This window comes from Schistocerca americana, chromosome X (assembly GCF_021461395.2).
Source record: "Schistocerca americana isolate TAMUIC-IGC-003095 chromosome X, iqSchAmer2.1, whole genome shotgun sequence".
Taxonomy (NCBI): domain Eukaryota; kingdom Metazoa; phylum Arthropoda; class Insecta; order Orthoptera; family Acrididae; genus Schistocerca; species Schistocerca americana.
In genome coordinates this window covers 967,802,944-967,821,797 of record NC_060130.1, presented here as the reverse complement: position 1 = coordinate 967,821,797, position 18,854 = coordinate 967,802,944, and the positions used below count along the sequence as shown (strand labels likewise).

Here is an 18,854-nt window from a genome sequence, read left to right as displayed (position 1 = left end):
CACATGCCTCTTTGCTGACTGATAAGGTAGATGCTGCCACTGGACACACCTAATTCCTATATCTTAGTGCTAATCGTAGGCATTCCCTATATTCCCTAGCGTAATGTCTAGGCTTCCTACTCTGGTGATTAGGCACTGTGCACTGAACCCTATTTCCTGCAAATCAATTCATTTTCACTCACCAGGCTGAACTGATGCTGCAGATTTTCATTCCGTAGTGTCACTTGTTGGTACTGGCTCTTCTCACACTAAATGTAGCGGTCAAGTTGTGCTATGACTGCTATGCTGACACCAGTATACAGTTGTCTGACACTATTTTTCAGGATGGCTGCTTTTGCCTCCAAAGTGCTGTCTGTGGGGAGCTTTGGGATGAAATATCCTATACTGCAGAAAGTGCATAATCTAGAATGCTTACTCCACAATATTCTTTACTAGTCAGTGCTTCCATACGTTACCATGGCCTAGAGGCTGACAGAAGCTACTGGGCAGTAAGTGTGTACACTAGAGCAGCAAAATGCTGTGGCAGCATAACAGCAGCCACTGATGATGGCAGTTTTCCTGACCTAAGCTAGGTACAATAAGTTCATTGCTCTGGACTGGTGTACGGTACACTGCGTGTAGACCAGGGTAGCTGCCTCAAACATGCAGGTGCCCTGAGTCATACCCAGGACCCTTGGAGACTGTCTAGTGTGTCAAGTGAACGGCACCCACCTCAGTGGACCCAGTTTGAAGCTCGGAACCATTACTGCTAGCTGACAGCTCACAGACCGGTGGCTTTCCTAGTCTATGACACTGCTCACTGAGGTTATAGCTGCCAGGCCGCACATTTGACTGATGACAGGTGCAAAGACTGTACTAGTCAGATGCACAACACCAATGCAATTCTGCTATTCACTTAGTGGGTAGCATATATACTTGCTACAACTGGTGCTCTTATGACAGGAGCTCGGTGCCCGGCACATTCTCAGGTGTGGAAATGCTGCTTGGTGTTACAGCATGTTTCAGTACCATCCTCCACTGAAAATATAATGTTGTGCTGCAGTATTCTATGCCAGAATTATTGCAGCAGCAGTAATATTAGTAGCAGTAGTAGTTTTTATCCATAGATTAATTTTACAATAACAAAAAAAAAAAAAAAAACACAATTTATACATACTGGAAGTTAAATACTTATGTGTACAGTTTAACAAGGGTGAGACAGGTAGTCTGTCATAGCTGATGGTTCTTGGCAATTTCCTGAAGTTATTTTCAGAAACCATTGAAAACAAATCGGGATGTCTGGATGAAGATTGGAGCTTCCACCTTCCCAAATATGAGGCCAGTCTATTTAAAACAGTATGCCTCATTCAGTTTATCCCTAGTTAGCCCAGTCAACAAAGACCAAAAAAGGGCGAACAGGGGAGAAAATTTAGGTAGTCACAAATTTTTGTACAGTGGAAGGTTGGAGGGGGGGAATACCCTGATGAACATACTAAAAATCCTCACCTGCATGATGTTAGCATTGGGGAGGGGGGAGGGGCGTTTAAAGGTTATTTTTTATGTATTTCTTGAATAACTAAAAAACTGTGGCTTCTAGCGAAAATGTTTCCCAGTGTAAAATTAAACTACACAATTTTTTTTACAAAAGAGTCCTATTCATTTTTTCTCTAGAGCTAATAGTTTCTGCATTGCAGGGGATGGAAAAACCACAAATTATCAAGAATAGTGTTTTAATGGTATAAAAATAGTGTTTATTGGTAAATGAAATGGGAAGACCAAATATAAATGACTGTATCATGTCTAAGTACAGTAGAGTCATATTGAGAGATAAATTGTGTTCTGGGAATTTGACTGGTGGTTCTGGAAAGGAGGGTGGGGTGGATGGTAGAAGTATGAAGGAAGGCAGGTCATCAGAATTAGATAATTTATTTCCCCCATTTGTGTGTCTACAAAATGAAGAGTGAGCAAATGAGTTTGCAGACCACCACATTGCAGGAAACAAACAACACACTGTTTCACCATCATATCAACACTTCCACAGCACACCTTGTAAATCACTAGTGATGCAGTGTGTGGACACTCCTGGAGAGTATTTATTTTCCAGAAAATGTGTTGTGTGCTGACAGCCTGGAAGTATTTATTTTCCACAAAATGCATTAACGCTAAATGGAATATGGCTATGCGTTACTAATAAAATTACACTTTCAAACAGAATCTACATAAATCTCCTCATACCACCTCACATTGCTTATGGGGAAATTGACTGTTAGTCATCCTGTATGACTTTTGTAGCTTTCTTCTGGGAAAGATTAGTTTCCCCACCAAGAGAACTGCAATTTACACACAGAATAATGAACTGCACCCTGCCCAGCGTTTCCTGTCCATTTTGCTTATGTGTGCTTGTGTTTAAACAGTGGAGTGACTTTCAGTGTATTAAGTGAGTATTTATTTCTCATAATTAAGAGATTTTTATGTAAAATGTGTTCCTATTATCAATGGCTGAGATGTGTTTAATCTGTGTGAGTGATGTTGTCAGTGACGTATGCAATGGTGATGAGAAAGGAATATGTGGATTGGTAAATGCCAGTTATCTGAGGAAAGACGGAAAATCTGATAGTTTCAGAAACAAAAAACATGGTGTTGCTCATGCATCTTACAGAAAAGAGTGCACCAGAGATAAATCAATTAAAAGATTTCTAAGAGAGGCTGTTTCAGAGGAACAGCATTCAACATCAGGTAGAGTCAAGCATTTACAATCAGCTGAAGTGGAATTTGATTTTAAAACTAGCTGCCTGTTTTGTGCAGAAGCTATTGATCATGGAGCTTTTGATGAACAGAGGAAAAAAACCCAGAAACAGTGGCAATAAGTTTACAGTGTTTGATCCTTCAGTTAAAATAATGCAATTACATTTCATGCAGAGGAGAGGAAGGATGAATGAGGAGGCACCATCTGAAGACAAATCTGCTCTGCTGGAGCTACATGCTACAGATGCAGTATATTATGACGACTGCTATAAAAAGTTCTTTATAGGCTGAGCACCAAAATCTAGAAGTGGTGGGTGTTCTGAGGAGAGGATGAAGGAATTAATGCATCAATTGAGGAAATATTCAATTTCACAGAGGGGAATGATGAGTGCCAGTTCACCTAGACGAGTTGTCAGAGCAAGTTTCGGTAGCATTACCTCATATAAAGACAGTCCAGGACAGACTGAGAGAAAGGTATGGGGGCCACATTGTTTTCAGCACATGCCATGATACGCGTATGAATGGTGCACCATTACTCGATCTGCAAAGATGATGATAATGATGATGATGATGATGATGATGATAATAATAATGACACAATTATTTATTTATGAAAGGTATCCATTAAAGATAATATGTTATTTTATAATAACTAATGTAAGTTTTTTGTTATTTCAAAGTTTAGTGGGCATTAAACATTAATTTTATATCTTTAAAACACTTTTTTTAATTATTTGCAATTCTTCCATCCCCTGCAGGGGATAAACTATTAGTTCTAGAGAAAAATGAATAGGACCTGTTTTTTAGGAAATTTAATGCAGTTTAATTTTGTACTGGGAAACATTTTCACAAGAAGCTGTGGTTTTCGAGTTATTCAAGAGAGACATAAAAAAGCGACTTTTAAATGCCCTCTCCGCCCCAACACTCACACCGCACAGACAGGGGTGTTTAGTATGTTGTTCATGACACTCTCCCCTACCAATGTACAAAAGTTTGTGACTATATGAATTTTTCCCCTAATTTTCCTTCATTGACTGGATTAAAGTATACAATATTGTTTTGCAGAGTCGTTATTTAATAATGTAAAAGGCTAGTGCTACAGTGTCCATTTATTTCTCACTCTCAGTCACTGCACATACTATGCACACATTGTTTCATACTGTAACACTGCACACATTATCAGCTGACATCAGGGCCATAGCAATGATGTTTGGTTTCCATTTTGTGTGCCACAACTTCCCATTTGTTAGACTAAAAATCTGGTTCAGAATCCCTTTATTATGAGTGATATGAGATGATGTGCTAAAAAAGAAAACAATGTGCTAGTATTATAAATTGCATAGCTTTGGCAGTAAGTTTATCCAGAAAAGATAAAAAGAAGGAAGAAACATAGTGAGAATGTGTTGTGTGAAATAACATGTTTTATTATTGTTGCTGTTATTTATTTGCTTTACATTTTTTCCCCGACCCCCTACTTTGTGTTATATAAGTAATCCTTCACTGTATGGAATTTATTGCTTAACAGTTACTTTTTAACAGTCTTTTTTTTTAATGAGTTAGTTTTACTAATCCCTTAAATTTCCTTGGGCAAATTGTTGCAAAATTTTATTCCTTCACAGAAAAAGTTGTTTTGAGTTTTACGTTTATTCTTCATTGATAAATGTACATCCTGTCTAGATCTTGTTCCACTGTCATGGACAAAGCTATTTCCACAGTAATTACTATGACTATTTTTTTATGTGCATAACAGACTGGTTCATGGTGTGGGTTCCTGTTGTCGTTTCCTAGTGCATGAACCACGGGCAATGTATGAGTGGCCAAGTAAGTGGTCCTGCCAGTCTGGATACCAGTTACTTTGGAATAAGGTGAGCATCTCGGACATATTCTGAGTCATGGTCACCTTTGTGCTCAGACGGCAAAGACTACCAAATCCACCGGTTAGTCCCTCAACCATTAGGGGTAAAACTCAATGGGACCCTGGGCAAGTAAGGCTAGCAACCTGATTCCCTGGTACTTTAAATATGATGCTGGCAACAATTAGAGCAAAATGCCTTGGACCTTTGGAGGTGACAGAGTCCCACCTCTAATTGACAAACCAGGGACTCCTAAGATACGACTTGGCAAACGAATGGTAATGAGATGGGGAGCTATTAATATCAATGGGGGCTACTCTGGGAAGAAGGTAGAGCTGACAGAGGCTGCAAGTAAGATGGGGTTGGACGTTTTAGTGGTTAGTGACATTTGGGTAAGGGGTGAGAAAGAAGAGGAAGTGGGAGAATACAAGGTCTACTTGTCAGGAGTCAAAGCAGGAATAGCACAATGGGGTGTAGGGCTTTACATCAGGAAAGAAATGGAACCTAGCGTAGTTGCAATAAGGCCTGTAAACAAACGACTGTTGTGGATAGATTTGACAGTGTCTAGCAAGAAAATTAGGATTGTGGTAGTATATTCGCATTGTGAAGGGACAGATCAAGATAAGATGGATAGTTTTTATGATGCACTCAGTGATGTAGTTGTTAGAGTAAAGGACAAGGACAGTGTTCTGCTCATGGGGGATTTTAATGCCAGGATTGGAAATCAAACAGAAGGGTATGAAAAGGTTATGGTTAAATTTGGAGAGGGTATGGAGGCCAACAGGAACGGGAAACAACTCTTGACTTTCTGTGCCAGTATGGGCTTAGTAATCACAAACTCCTTTTTTAAACATAAGAACATTCACCGGTATACTTGGGAAGGCAGGGGAACCAGATCTGTCATTGACTATATAATAACAGATCAGGAATTCAGGAAGGCTGTGTGGGACATACGTGTTTTCAGGGGATTCTTTGATGACAGTGATCACTATTTAATCTGCAGTGAAATTGGTATTGTGAGGCCAAAAGTGCAGGAGGTCAGGTCCATATGTAGGAGGATAAGAGTGGAGAAACTTCAGGATAAGGAAATCAGGCACACATACATAACAGTGATCTCAGAAAGGTACCAGTTAGTTTAATGTAGTCAATTAAGTCATTGGAAAAGGAATGGACAAGGTATAGGGACACAGTACTAGAAGTAGCTAAAGAATGTCTTGGAACAGTAGTGTGTAAAGGTAGGATGAAGCAAACAGCTTGGTGGAATGACACACTCAAGGCAGCCTGTAAAAGGAAAAAGAAGGCGTATCAAAAATGGCTGCATACGAGAACTCAGGTAGACAGAGAAAGTTGTGTTGAAGATAGAAACAAAGCCAACTTGATGAAATAAATTCTTGTTTATCTAGTCAGCTTGCTTGGTAAGCCATTTCTATACTTAATATCTCATTCTGCACTAAAAAAGAAAACAAAAAAAAAAAAAAAACAAAAAAAAAAAAAAAATCAATGGCCTGGCCATAATTATGGCCAATACACCACAGAGAGGAAAAACTTTGATGTTTACGGAGTTTGGGAGTGAGTTTTTGAAGATTAATGGCATTGTTTTTTTAATGAATGACTCATAAGTTCCTTTATCTCTTGCTCACTACATGTTACCTACATTCTTCACATGCACGTGTTATTTATTACTCATAATCTTTTTTTTCGTATTTAAATGTATTTTTGTGATTGACTCATTTCTTATGAAAGTAACTTAATTTTCTATAGCGGTACACGATAACTACAACTTTCTCGGCAGACTTTTACAATTTAATTGGTGGTATTACCAGCTGCAGCAGCCAGTTGATATTCAATGCTATTTTTTTTACATTATACTTACTGACTTGTTCCACATTCATGAGGAGCAAATCATTTTTGGGTCTATGGAACGAAAACTGAATCTAATATAATCTAATCCAATCTATACCCCTCTGGGGTAAATGTATTATAATCAAAACTAAATATAACCCCGATTCGAATTTTAGCTTTTAATTATTATTTTTCTTTGCATCTTCACTAAGAAATCTCCGTCTGGAGACCAGGACTGGGGCTAATGTGATAACAGGCTTACGATCATGAGGTAAGCTGTTGCGATTTTTAAGCATATTTCAGCCGGTAGTAATACGTATAATTATGTCAATGGTTTGCAGATATCATCAACGTCCTCATGTTGTTCATAAATGACTGTTAATATACCGTCAGGAAGCGAACACCATTGACCTTCATCCAGTTCTCAAATCTCTAACCACGAATTCATTAAAGTTTTCAGATTACCGGTAGTCATACAGCGTGTCTCAGTACTGCAAAATGCGATACGCGTTGTGTTTATCATGTTTATAATTGAAACAGCACAAGTGTGATTAGTTGCTGGTCCAGTTATAAACCTTGTCTCAGCCGCGGTTCTCAAAATGTAAATTTTCGACAAAACAGCGTTGTGTAAACGAATCTCTTATTTTCCCATTTAAGATTTCTAATAAAATTTTAGCCCTTGCAGATCCACGTAAATGACACGTGAAATATAGAATTTCATGTCTGTGTCCCTTCTCGAACTGAAGGATCTATTGCATGTCTGCCGCCACAATAATAAGTACCCGTATTTAGCTCTGGATTTGTATTTTGGAGTTTCAGTCGTATAAATTATTTTATTTCCAATATAAGGACCTTAAATCACTATATCTTTAAACTGATCTGCATGAACTGTGTTGTTTCCAACAAAAAGAAATTAATGTGATCAAATTCAGTCTGGCTGTTTATATTTTTCTGCTTCAAGTCCGAACGCTTTATTCTTTCAACATACAAAAATTGTTTCACACTACGAGGCTGAAAGCGATTAGAAGACGTAACTCTCTGTATCGCCAGTATGTCTACAAAATTTTGCCTCATGAGGCAGCAGATGGTTAAATCAATACAATGTTTGTACGCCTATATAGTTGTTAGCAGGTATTGGGATCGTGCGTTTACTTTAGCTGAGAAAATTTCTTCACAGCTTTGAGCAATCGATTTATAATTTTACTTTTAATGAGAGGAAGAAATATTCTGTTATAACGTAGTATATTGGTTTTCTTGTCGCTTCATGTTGGAGTCTTTCTTTTTGCCACGAAAATGGTTACAAACTTCCATTCTGGCACCCAACTACTCATGGCGTCGTATTTATTTATAATTGAAATTAAATACATAGGTTTTTTTTGAAAGCTGTAAACTTCAATGATAACTAACTAAACTTAAAATTTAATTTATTTCGGATACGTAATAATACAATTTTAGTCTTAATTGCTTTTTTCCCGATGCAACAATTTTTTGTTTGGCAGTAACGTTGTTTGTACGTTGAATTTCTTTTTGTTCAATAAATATATTTTCATCTCTGAGCGAAGTGACATTGACAAAATTCCATATTTAATAACGAAAATACAGAATGCCTCTGTTTATATATTTTTTTCCGTTGTCGCATTCTCTCATTTCAACCATTAATAACGAACAGAATTTTCGGCGGGAAGCGTGCGCTATCTGTGTGAACGCTTTGGAACTAACTTCTTGCCAAGCCGTCATCGCGCCGGTGCGAGGTGAGCAGTAGGTATTTTGCCGGGGGTTTCACGTTATTGTGTGCGTTCGATACAGAACTGAGGCGCTTTAACTCAACGGAATAAATTTATACATTTTACTGAAAATTTTATTGGAATTGTTGGGATCATAAATGAGGTAGGATGAATTAAAACTTTATTGGCGTTTGTGGAAGCTTTGTAGTAGAACCATGGCGTCCGGTGGATCGAAGACTGGTGTAGCCTGATTATTTGACGAAGTAGTTAAATTTCGAGTGAAACTAGAATTATTTTAAGGTTTTTCTTGCACTTAATTAGTGATAGATATGAGGTATATAATTTTGGTGTTTTATATGTTCGCCCTTTATCGGTGGATTTAGTATCTGCTATAAATAGGGGCATTATTGCTTAAATATTCTTTGTAGAATTATTTGATTTGAAAATGGCGGGCACGGAATCTGAAGTGCTGTTTGTATTTACGTAACGAACAGTCATAGAATTTATGTATTAATGGGTGTGCGGATAAAAGTTCATCGCTGTGTATCATGAATGTGATTGGCAGTTTATGTTTTTGTGGTTCTTTTTGAGAGGGGGAGAGATTTCGCGCCATAATGGCGCTATATGAATTTTGTCCGCTAATGATAGACAGTACGTAAATTAGTCTTTCAGTAAGGCTTTTATTTATTACAGGGTCAAAATAGCCACGAGAAAAGTCAAGATGTCTGATAACGATTCTTCAGCCGCTGAAGATACTAAAAGGAAGAGAGGGCGGCCAGCGAAAGGAGGAGAAGTGAAGGTAGCGTCAGTAATCTGTTACACGCAGTGATGCCTGACCAGTTGACAAAATATTTACTATGAATGCAGTATCGCCCCCCCCCCCCCCCCCCCCCATCGAATTTAAATGTCTAATTAAAAATAAATTTATATTTAATACACAAATTTCTGTAGCATATTGGTGCTCAAAAACAAAAGCTCAGGTTGACTCACATGATGCTGCATAATTGTATTTGCAGAGGTAAAACGTGTGCTAAGATTTCTTCGGGAGTCACATGGAAATATTAGAGGGGTCCATGTCTTCTGTAATTGCGATGCTTTTGTATTCAGTAATTTTATATCTTCATTTGATTATCCTATTTTTTTTTCTTCTTTTGCAGTACATGTTGTCGGCAAATTGGCAGTTTAATCTTTCTTGCATTTTCATTAATAAATTTGCAGGAATTTGTAATACGTTGAAAAGAAAATTTTCATCTCTTTCATAGAATATTTTGGCAAAACTGTATATAAAATTTGTTATAAGGTGTTTTAAGTGTGGTGGTGAACTGGTTGAATGGAAAGTTTTTTTTGTGAAAACTGGGAACGGAAGATTTATTAGAAGACCAGTTCCCAGTAGGCTTTTCCCAGTAGGCTTATGAGGTTTTAAAAACATTCCAAAACATAAGTTTTCATGCATTGTTTACCATTAAGTAAATTTGAAACTTATCACTGATTAACATAGTTAAATTTTATGGATGAAAAGTCCTGTGGTTGTCTGGAGATAAGTTTTACACCCAGTGATGTCTCTTGATTTTTGTAGTTGTAATTTTTTAATTAATTTGCTATAGTTTTCTGATATTTGTTATTCATTGAAGCAGTTGCTCAATTTGGTACCATGTAGTTTTCCTGTTTTCTCTACACTTGTAAACATTTACTGGAAATACTTTTGTTTTGCATGAACTTTTAAGGCTGGAAGATAGTATATTGTATCAATATGATGGTTGTTGTGCATGCAGTTGGACAAAGTTAAAAAAAATGTATAGCAATGTATGTCTGGAAACTGGTGGTATTTACCTAGTTAATACTCCATTCTTTCTCAGTTTTTGAGGGTTTGAGAAAAAAGTGCAAAATCTAAATTTCTTTCATGTTGATAAAAAGTGTGAAATTAGCTGCATTTTGGTAGGTTTTATTCACAAATGTCTTGAGCAGCAGTGATTACATGTAATGTAATAGGAAAGGCCATTGGCTTCTTTAAACAAGAGTAATTTACACACCACATTTTAGAGCTCATAATCTTTCTGCATTGCTAATTAAGAACTTGGACTGTGACAATTTTCTTTTAAATATGTGTACCCTAAGCATTGATAAACATTCGAAAGATTTTATGTTGAGGTGTCTTCTTTTGTATGACCTGGTTAAATATGCTTTTCCACGAAAAATGTGGAAACTCATATTTATGGTAAGGCTTGAATTGACTTGTCTTAATATACTCATTTCATTGACATTTCTTCTCTACTGTATCTCCAAAGTGATCAAAATGTCCATAAATGTAACACTGCCCACAGTCCTAGGTAGAGTTCTTGTGATTAAACTTTATTCTGCATCTTTTGGGGGCTTAATTTCTGTGCTAGTAGTAGAGCAGTAGTAATAAAAGCTTGAGGAGGGAGGGGCAACAGTGATATCTATGTAGTTTTCTCATGTTGAACCATATGATGTCCGTACAGTAGCCGTCCATTGACATATACCACTTTAGTGACCTTACGTTGATCCAATGTAGTTCTGTTGGCATGCCTGTGATAGCTGTGCCATATAGGTTTGTTGTACTGTGCCATAATTTTGGGTTTTGCTACATAATACCCTTCTTCAGGTGCGGAATAATGTGTTTGCCCATAGGTTCAAAAACTGCATATGTTATCATATCATACATGTTTTTCAGTAAAGTTACGATGTTAGACGTAATAAAACTGTAGACTGGTTGACGTATTCGTTCAGGCATGTTTCATAGAGTTTCACATCTGTTTGTGATGTTGCTACTTAAATCTGATTCAGGATGAAGTACTAATCTCTCAAATTTTTTGCAAATTCAAAGAAATCAACATTAGAATGCTTTTTTTTATGTGAATATTTTGTCAACACTGTTACAGTTAATTTTGCGATTGTTAAATTTAGTTCCACACATTTTCAAAATTTCATGTCCCATATGTTACTCATTAGATACAGAAAATTGTGAAATGTATTTTGCTTCATTTTAGGGATGTAGCCTTGTATGCAAGTGAAGTGATTAGTATTTCCGACATGAAGAAAAATATAGAATTTTGGTATAGAGGAATGCAGAAGATTTGATTGGTAGCTCAAATAACAAATGAGGTGGTACTGAATTGAACTGGGGAAAGAGATACATGGCAAGAGTTGCCTAAAAGAAGTGATTGACTGGATGATAAGACACATCCTGAGTCTTCAAAGAATTGTCAGTTCGGCAATGGAATGTGGTGTAAAGAGGCATAATTGTGGAATTGGAACAAAGGTGTGAGTACAGTAAGCAGGTTCAGATGAATGTAGGCTTCAATGTTATGCAGAGATGAAGGGGCCTGCACAGGATAGACTGGTGTGAAGAGCTGTATGTGGGCAAATAGTTATCAGCCTGAACACTCATTTGAATGTGGCTCTCCATGCTATTATGTCTTATGCAGGCCTGCTCATCTCTGCACAGTTCCTGCTGCAACCTACATGAATTTGACCCTGCTAACTGTAGTCAACCTTTGATCTGAATCCACAACTTCTAGCCCCCACCCCCCTGCCCTGCGCCAGCCCTCTTTGCTCAGTCACAAAATTGATCATTCCTTGATGCCTCTGAATGTGTTCTATAGCACCACATTTCAAAAGTTTTTAATCTCTTCATGTCGTTGCTGTTGCCTATGTTTCACTTCTGTACAAGGCTCCATGTGAGAAATATTTTCAGAGGGGTCAACAGAAACATCTGATCTCACGCGTCGGCTTTGACCCGTGACGTAAGGGTGTTGTTGTGTGTGACGTCATTACGGCGCGGAGTTTGGTTTGAGTGTGTGGCGTGTTTGTAGATGTTGCCTCGTTGACGTTACCTTAGTAGGAGTTTTAGGGCCTGTAATATATAGTTTACCTTTTTACTGTACTTTTTGTTTTAACGTCGTCTATGAGGCTTTTATCAGTTTGCCATTAGATTGTTCAATCTTTATGGTCTATATGTTTTGTCGCTACTCGTTATGCCTAATGAATCAATATTGGTTTTTTTTTTATTTGTTTCTTTTTTTTATCTTTTGATTGACCTACACATTGATCTGTAGCGTAGCCCTGAATACGAGGTTAGGTTGGGAGTTTTTTTTTGGCGGGGGGGGGGGGGTCAGGGGGGGGCGCAGCCCCCCCCCCTGCCTGGCCTTGAGTACCACTTGTTTATTATTATCTTTGTTTGCTATCAATGTTTGCAGATTGTTCTTGTGAAACCTTTGTGTGTGTTGTTTTTCTATGTGTTTTCGTCTTTGTGATACGTATGCAACGTTTCTATATCCACCATATTGGAATTGTCGTTCCCGCTATATTTGTGACGTCATGGGTCAAAGCTGACGGGTTAGATCGGACGCTTCCGTATTTCCTTTCAGAGAATACTTCTTAATCATTATTTTAGAAGTTAACAAATATCCCTTGCTGGGCAGTGCTATTCTTACTATTTCCAACCTGTATTCTATAGCTTGTGTACTTAATCAGTATTTTGCTGACCATATAGCCAAATCATCTGCTTGTAGTGTTCAATTTCCTAGTCTAATTCTGTTTGTGTCAAATGATTTAAACTACATTCCATTCCCATGTTTTACTTTCGTTGATATTCATCTTATACTCTTTCCAAGTCACTATCCATTCCATTCAACTGTTAGGAACAGAAAAGTTACAATGTTAGCAGAAAACACCAAAGTTTTTTTTCATTCGTTCTGATTTCATGGTGGTTCCTTCAGTTTGCTCAGTGTTCAGACTGAGTAAACAAGTTGTGAATAACCGTTTGCTCTCTACCTTCAGGATTTTGACATGTGTATTCTAGTCAACATCATCAAAAGCATTATCTAAATTTATTGAGGGTGTAAACATAATTTGCTTTTCTTTAACCCATTTTGTAAAAAAAAGTTGTGGGGTCAGTATTGTCTCAGTATTTGGAACAGAAATTGATTTCCCCTGATGTCGGCTTCAGCCAGTGTGCCATTATTCTGTAAATAATCTGAGAGTAGTTTGAGGCACAACTTATTAATAGTAGAACTGACGGAACATGTTATATACCTAGGACCACCAATGTGGTCATTTTGACTGCTATATGAAAATTATTATTTTTGTTCTCATTATTGTTTCAAATGTATGTTTTAGGTTTATAAAACTAAAATAAGATGAATTATACAAAATTTCTCAAATTTACTATTTTTTCCATTTATCACAAACAAGGAGTTTTTAGAAATGTTTTGTCTAATTAATAAACAGATTTTTATTTCAAATTCTTTTAGTAAAGAAGCTAACGTATTTATTGTGTAGTAATTATTGTGAAATTAATTACAGGAATTATTTTATGTAGTCATGAAATCTGTTTGCCAAACCCACATACCATAACATATCTGTAAAATTCTGATTTTTTTTATTCATTTTATTTGCACTCACTTATGTGAATTTCATATCTTTATTACTAGCAGGAACTACATACAATGTCATTAGCTATGGCCTATGAACAAGAGCAACACAGTTGCTGTTTGCAGTTTTTGCAGATATAACTTGTCTTATTTCTAAACTTCATTTGACATTCTCATCATTTTATTTCCTTCCATAGTGTTTACAGATTCAGCTTCTGTTTCCACCAAGCTACTTTTAGAGTCCATGTACCCCATACGAAGCTCCTCTGCTAGCTTCAGGATATAATTTTGATGAGTGATCCTCATCCCTGTTACTTTCTTGAAAATGATGCATTAATTGATAGCAGCCGGGTCAAGAATATTATAAAATACATGAACTGGCCCTCTAGGAGTACCAGCTCAAACTGCATATTTTCTTGCTATTTGATTCACCACATCAACACCATATTTTGTATGGTTGTAGAAATGTTTCTGGAAGAGTTTTTTTTTTTAGACCAGTCTGAAGTTCAAATTCTGAATGCAAAGTGCTAAGCAGAAGCACATTCTTGTTTCATTTGCCTTTATATACAGTAAGAATGCCACTGGAATGTTTGAAGTGATCTGAGTTGTAAACATTAGTCTTCATTGCCTTCACATCATGAGGGCCTTCTCTTCTTGATTGTCTAATTGTTCCAACAATGCTAGTACCATTAGTTCTAAACTTCTCATCCAGTTTTCCTGTTCTAAAAAGAAAAATTGCTCATAGTCACATTTCCCCTGTTCTTTTGAAACGGCCAAATCAACTTCATTACTACAAATGCAAGAAGAGTCTGGCCATGTGATCTGTGGTTGTCTTTTCCTAAATAAGGGAACCCATTGCACAGAAATTTTGAGTCAACATAGACAAGATGCCAAAATTGTATACCAAATTTATCTGGTTTGTTAGGCATTTTGCCTTGTTGTGCTTGGGAAAAGCTGTTTGTCAGCTGTCAGGTTTTCACTTGGAATAGGTCAGATGGCAATTTTCAATGAATTTGTTCCAAACTATTGATACTAAAGTGAATTTGCTTTCAGACGTTCTGGTCCTGTGTTTATAACATCGAAGTACAAAAATCTTAGAATTTCTCAAAAGCAATTTCTCCCCATAGTATCACTGAAGGTAGGTGGGGCCCCACTTTTTTGACCACAGCTCATAAAGTTCAGTACTATTGACTCCAACAACATCACAAGTGTACAATAAAGCAATAAAACCCTCCAGTTTCTCCAAACTTACACTCCAGAATTCATTTCCTAGAACACTTTTGCCTCCATTTCTGTACAGTGTTTTATGTCTTTCAGTATTGATTCATCAATAAACAGGCGCCATGCACGCACTAAACTGGCATCAGAAACCTACCACTTTGAATATGGTGTAGGTCCTGGATTTCTCTCACGATGTTGATTTGCCAATCTGCCAGTTGTGTGTGGTCTTTCCTAACTCTGCTACAGACCACTCCATGATGCCATCAGTACCCAGCAACATATTACCGTATTTACTCAAATCTAAGCTGCACCCGAAAAATGACTTGAAATCAAGGGGGAAAAAAATTCCCGAATTTAAGCCGCTCCTGAAATTTGAGACTCTAAATTCAAGGTGAGAGAGAAGTTTTAGACAGACCCTCCAAATCGAAAAACAATTGGTCCATTGTAACGTGAAGCACAATTGTGGTTGAATGGATGAAGATACAGCTACAGTAGTTTGGTTTGAGTCGCAAGCTTAACAGTTAAGCTTTAACAGGTAGCCAGTGCTATGTGTCAGGAGCTATGTCCGTATTTATACGGGTACCCTTCCTCTTTCGCATGCTTTGTCTGGTTTTAATCGATTGCTTATTTTGCTTTGATCTGATAAGTGCCGTTCTCTTTGTTATAGGTGTTTGTCACTCTAAGCTGAAAATGCATTATTGTACTGTGTCATGCATTTTGTCACATTCTGATAATGTGTGTTTACGACCTGTTGCCACTTGCGTCAAGGCTTGCTTTTGTGCGTGCTACTGTGGCTTAAAACAACAACAACAAAAAAGAGGAATTGTCTCATAAGTGAAACAATGGCAAGAGTCTGCTATTTGTTGTTACCCAAACTCCTGCTTTCTTTGATAATGATCAACAAGAACCAAATAATAGACTGCGTATGATAGATGATGTTCTGAACGAGAGTTTAGCGAAAATTTTTCTCTGTTTGAAAATCTTTGCAGATGACTCTTTAGTACATTACATTCTGCCCAGAAATTAGGGTCATCTCAGATTTAAAAATCTAGTCAGTTGCCGTGCTTAGTTTCTGACTGTATCACTATTCAGCATAAGAATAATACGAATATAAACGTGACATGATATGTATATCCTTCCGCGTTTGCTGTTCTAGTTTCGTAGTTTATTAGGCAGACAGGATTTAAATGAAATAGCAGCAAACACGAAAGAATACATGGCATAATGTTTACATTTTTCTACCTTTTAATTTATTTACTGACGCAGAGGTTTTGGCGCCAGTATTTATCGTTGTGCCTGCAAAGCATACCTGTGTAGCGCGACATATTTGACGGCAGAAGTTAGTTGTGGTGACACCTACCAACATTTGTCAGAACTTCCACTTACTTTGCACTCGATTCTAAGCCACAGGTGGTTTTTTGGATTACAAAAACCGGAAAAAAAGTGCGGCTTGGATTCGAGTAAATACGGTATGTGGTCCTGGGAGGCATGTGTTATGTCCATTCTGATATCTTCTTTTAAGTTATACGTTTTCTGCTGCTGTACTGGAGCAATAGAAAACTTCAAATTAGAAGTGTGTGCTGAGAGTAATTGTTATCTAAGTTGTCATCTAAATTTTATTTGAAAGTTGAATTTTGGCATGTAAATAACACAGTTCAAAATTGTTACCAACTTGGCTGAACAAGTACGTTTTCAGCATAGTCTGAATCGCCACTTCCAGAGTGATTGTTTGGTTGACAGCAATCTTTGTCTGCGTCTTCTCTTAGGTCTTCTGCATCTAGGTCACATTCTGCTTTGCTCATCATCTGGAATATCATGTAAGAGAGCCAAACAATTCTGTATCGGTAAGCGACTGAGATCTGCAAGCCATTATTACTATGTTACTACGAGCTAACGAATGACAATATGACTGGAGATGCAGAGACAAACAATGGACATCAGTAAATTAAGAGTTCCATTATTGTGTGTATTATTGCTGTTTAGAGACTGATTAATAGATTTAATCTCAACCAGAGGAATGAGTAATATTGTAAGACATTTTATTACAGTAATCAATACAGCAGTCAAAATGACTGCTGTCATGGTTCTAGGTGTACTTACCATCCTAACCATTTTTGAAAAAAACATATCTAGTACAGGTGATTCTGCCCTTTAACCTGAAGTCACTGAAGTTCATTGTAATACAACAAAGTGCTGTTAAAAGTAATTTTGAAAATGTGTTGCGGTCATTTTGACTGCATTGGCAGTTCTAGTGTTAAACTAATGATTTGGTAATATTCACACACGTTGGCATATTTATTTGGAGGTGAAATGATAGTCTTCTTGGAGTCTGAGGGTATTTCACTTCTCTCATATCTTGCACACCAGTTGGGACAGTTTTGTATAGTAGCCATCTTATTTCCCCTTCCCCCCCCTCCCCCCCAAAAAGTCTCTTAATTTTCCTATAGGTGGTGTCCATGCCTCCTGTAGTTGATGTTTCTGCAGTTGTGCTCTGGGTTGTTACTGCTGAGCCATTTTGCATTTTCCCTCACTTGTTTTTCAGACTGTTTCCTTTTGCCTGCTGCATTTTTATATTTTCTCATTTTGTCTGTTAAATTCAACCTCTCCCAAGCTATTAAGGAATTTTAAGTAGGGTGAAGTGGGGTAAGTGTAACTTATGGTGCCTTAAAGAAGCTGTATTTTTATCTCTGACCTATCACACATGTTAATTTACTCCTTTCTTTGTTATATTTAACCATAAGTTGTCAAATCTGGCGTAAATTGGTAATTAATTTTTGGACTTGAATTGACGTCTACATTTTCACTCTGCAAGAGAGTGACATGCTCAGAATTTGGTGGTCTGTCATTTCTGCAGTTTTAAAGATAACTGCACAATTTTTTGGTTACAAACTAACTTTTGCATGATAATTTCAAATATGAGTTTCGTTTTACTCTACTGATAAAGCTCTTGATATGCCAGGCATGGTTACACTTACCCCAACTTTTTCCCATGTGGGGCAAGTGTCAATTTGCTGGGGCAAGTGTAACCAGAGGGGGTTACGCTTGCCCCAAACAAACTTACCAGAACATATTTATTTATTTAAGCCATAACCTTGTTTTTGCCATCACACTAGATCAACTAAACTGGCCTTCCTGTACATACGGATACCAGAATACCTGATGTGCTGGATTTGTAGGTCTACTGAGTTTGTGTGAGATATATTTTATTTTAAGTCTATTATATTTTTAAATCACGTTTCCTTTTATAAAATGACACAGAACTGTAAAGAATGCCACCATTTCAATTACAGTACAGTATGTGAAGCATTGTTTGACTGACAACAATGTTGAACATAATTCATCCTGCAGCCAAAGGATGTAGCAGTGTTTGAGTGTGAAATCTACTTGGGACCAAAAGTTAACTTGTCACCAGAGACATCAAGGGGAAAAATTAGCAAACGTGACTTTTCCATTCTCCTCACTGCTGTATGGAATGAAACACCACGTGAATTGTTGGGAAGTGGTTTATAAAAAGCAGGAATATTCCCTTACAGTAGAGAAGTAATTGATAAAACTAAATATGATCCGGAGGCATATAAAAGATATTCACTGCTGTATGGAATGAAACACCACGTGAATTGTTGGGAAGTGGTTTATAAAAAGCAGGAATATTCCCTTACAGTAGAGAAGTAATTGATAAAACTAAATATGATCCGGAGGCATATAAAAGATATGTAGCTCATACCAAATCTTTGGCAGAAACAAATCCATTGCCAGCTCACGATAATGCAGCCATAGACTGTGTGGAAGCTACATCTCTTAACAGAAATTACTCAAATTTTTGGGAAGCTTCCAGCTGAACAACCTCCAGACTTTTATAGGCTTAAGTCTACTGAGCCCTGCAGTTAACACAGTATCGGAGTTTTTTCTCAACCATTCCCGAGCTAACCAATGTTTCGTTATGTTCTGGAACTTATTATTGGAAACAGTCCAACAGTGTAGGCCCACTGGTAAAACAAAGAAAAAAGGATTGCATCAGGAGCTGAAGTTATCACTTTTCAAGGTGCCATCTATAAAGAAAAAGATTTTAAAGGAAACAAGAATAATAAGGAGAAATC

At 37.2% G+C, this 18,854-nt stretch overlaps 1 protein-coding gene across 4 annotated transcripts in view; it reads left to right on the top strand.

The window, feature by feature from the left end:
- The first annotated feature begins 8,126 nt into the window (after positions 1–8,126).
- Positions 8,127–18,854, top strand: part of LOC124555176 (high mobility group protein HMG-I/HMG-Y-like) — a 36,635-nt gene continuing 25,907 nt past the window's right edge. The window contains exons 1-2 of one of the 4 annotated variants that reach the window (XM_047129004.1): positions 8,127–8,170; positions 8,837–8,942. In XM_047129004.1, the coding sequence (XP_046984960.1) occupies positions 8,865–8,942 (78 nt within the window). In that variant the 5' untranslated portion in view covers positions 8,127–8,170; positions 8,837–8,864. Of the gene's footprint in view, positions 8,307–8,457; positions 8,478–8,836; positions 8,943–18,854 lie in introns of those variants that run through there. The other 3 variants (XM_047129005.1, XM_047129002.1, XM_047129003.1) reach the window with 3 other exon arrangements.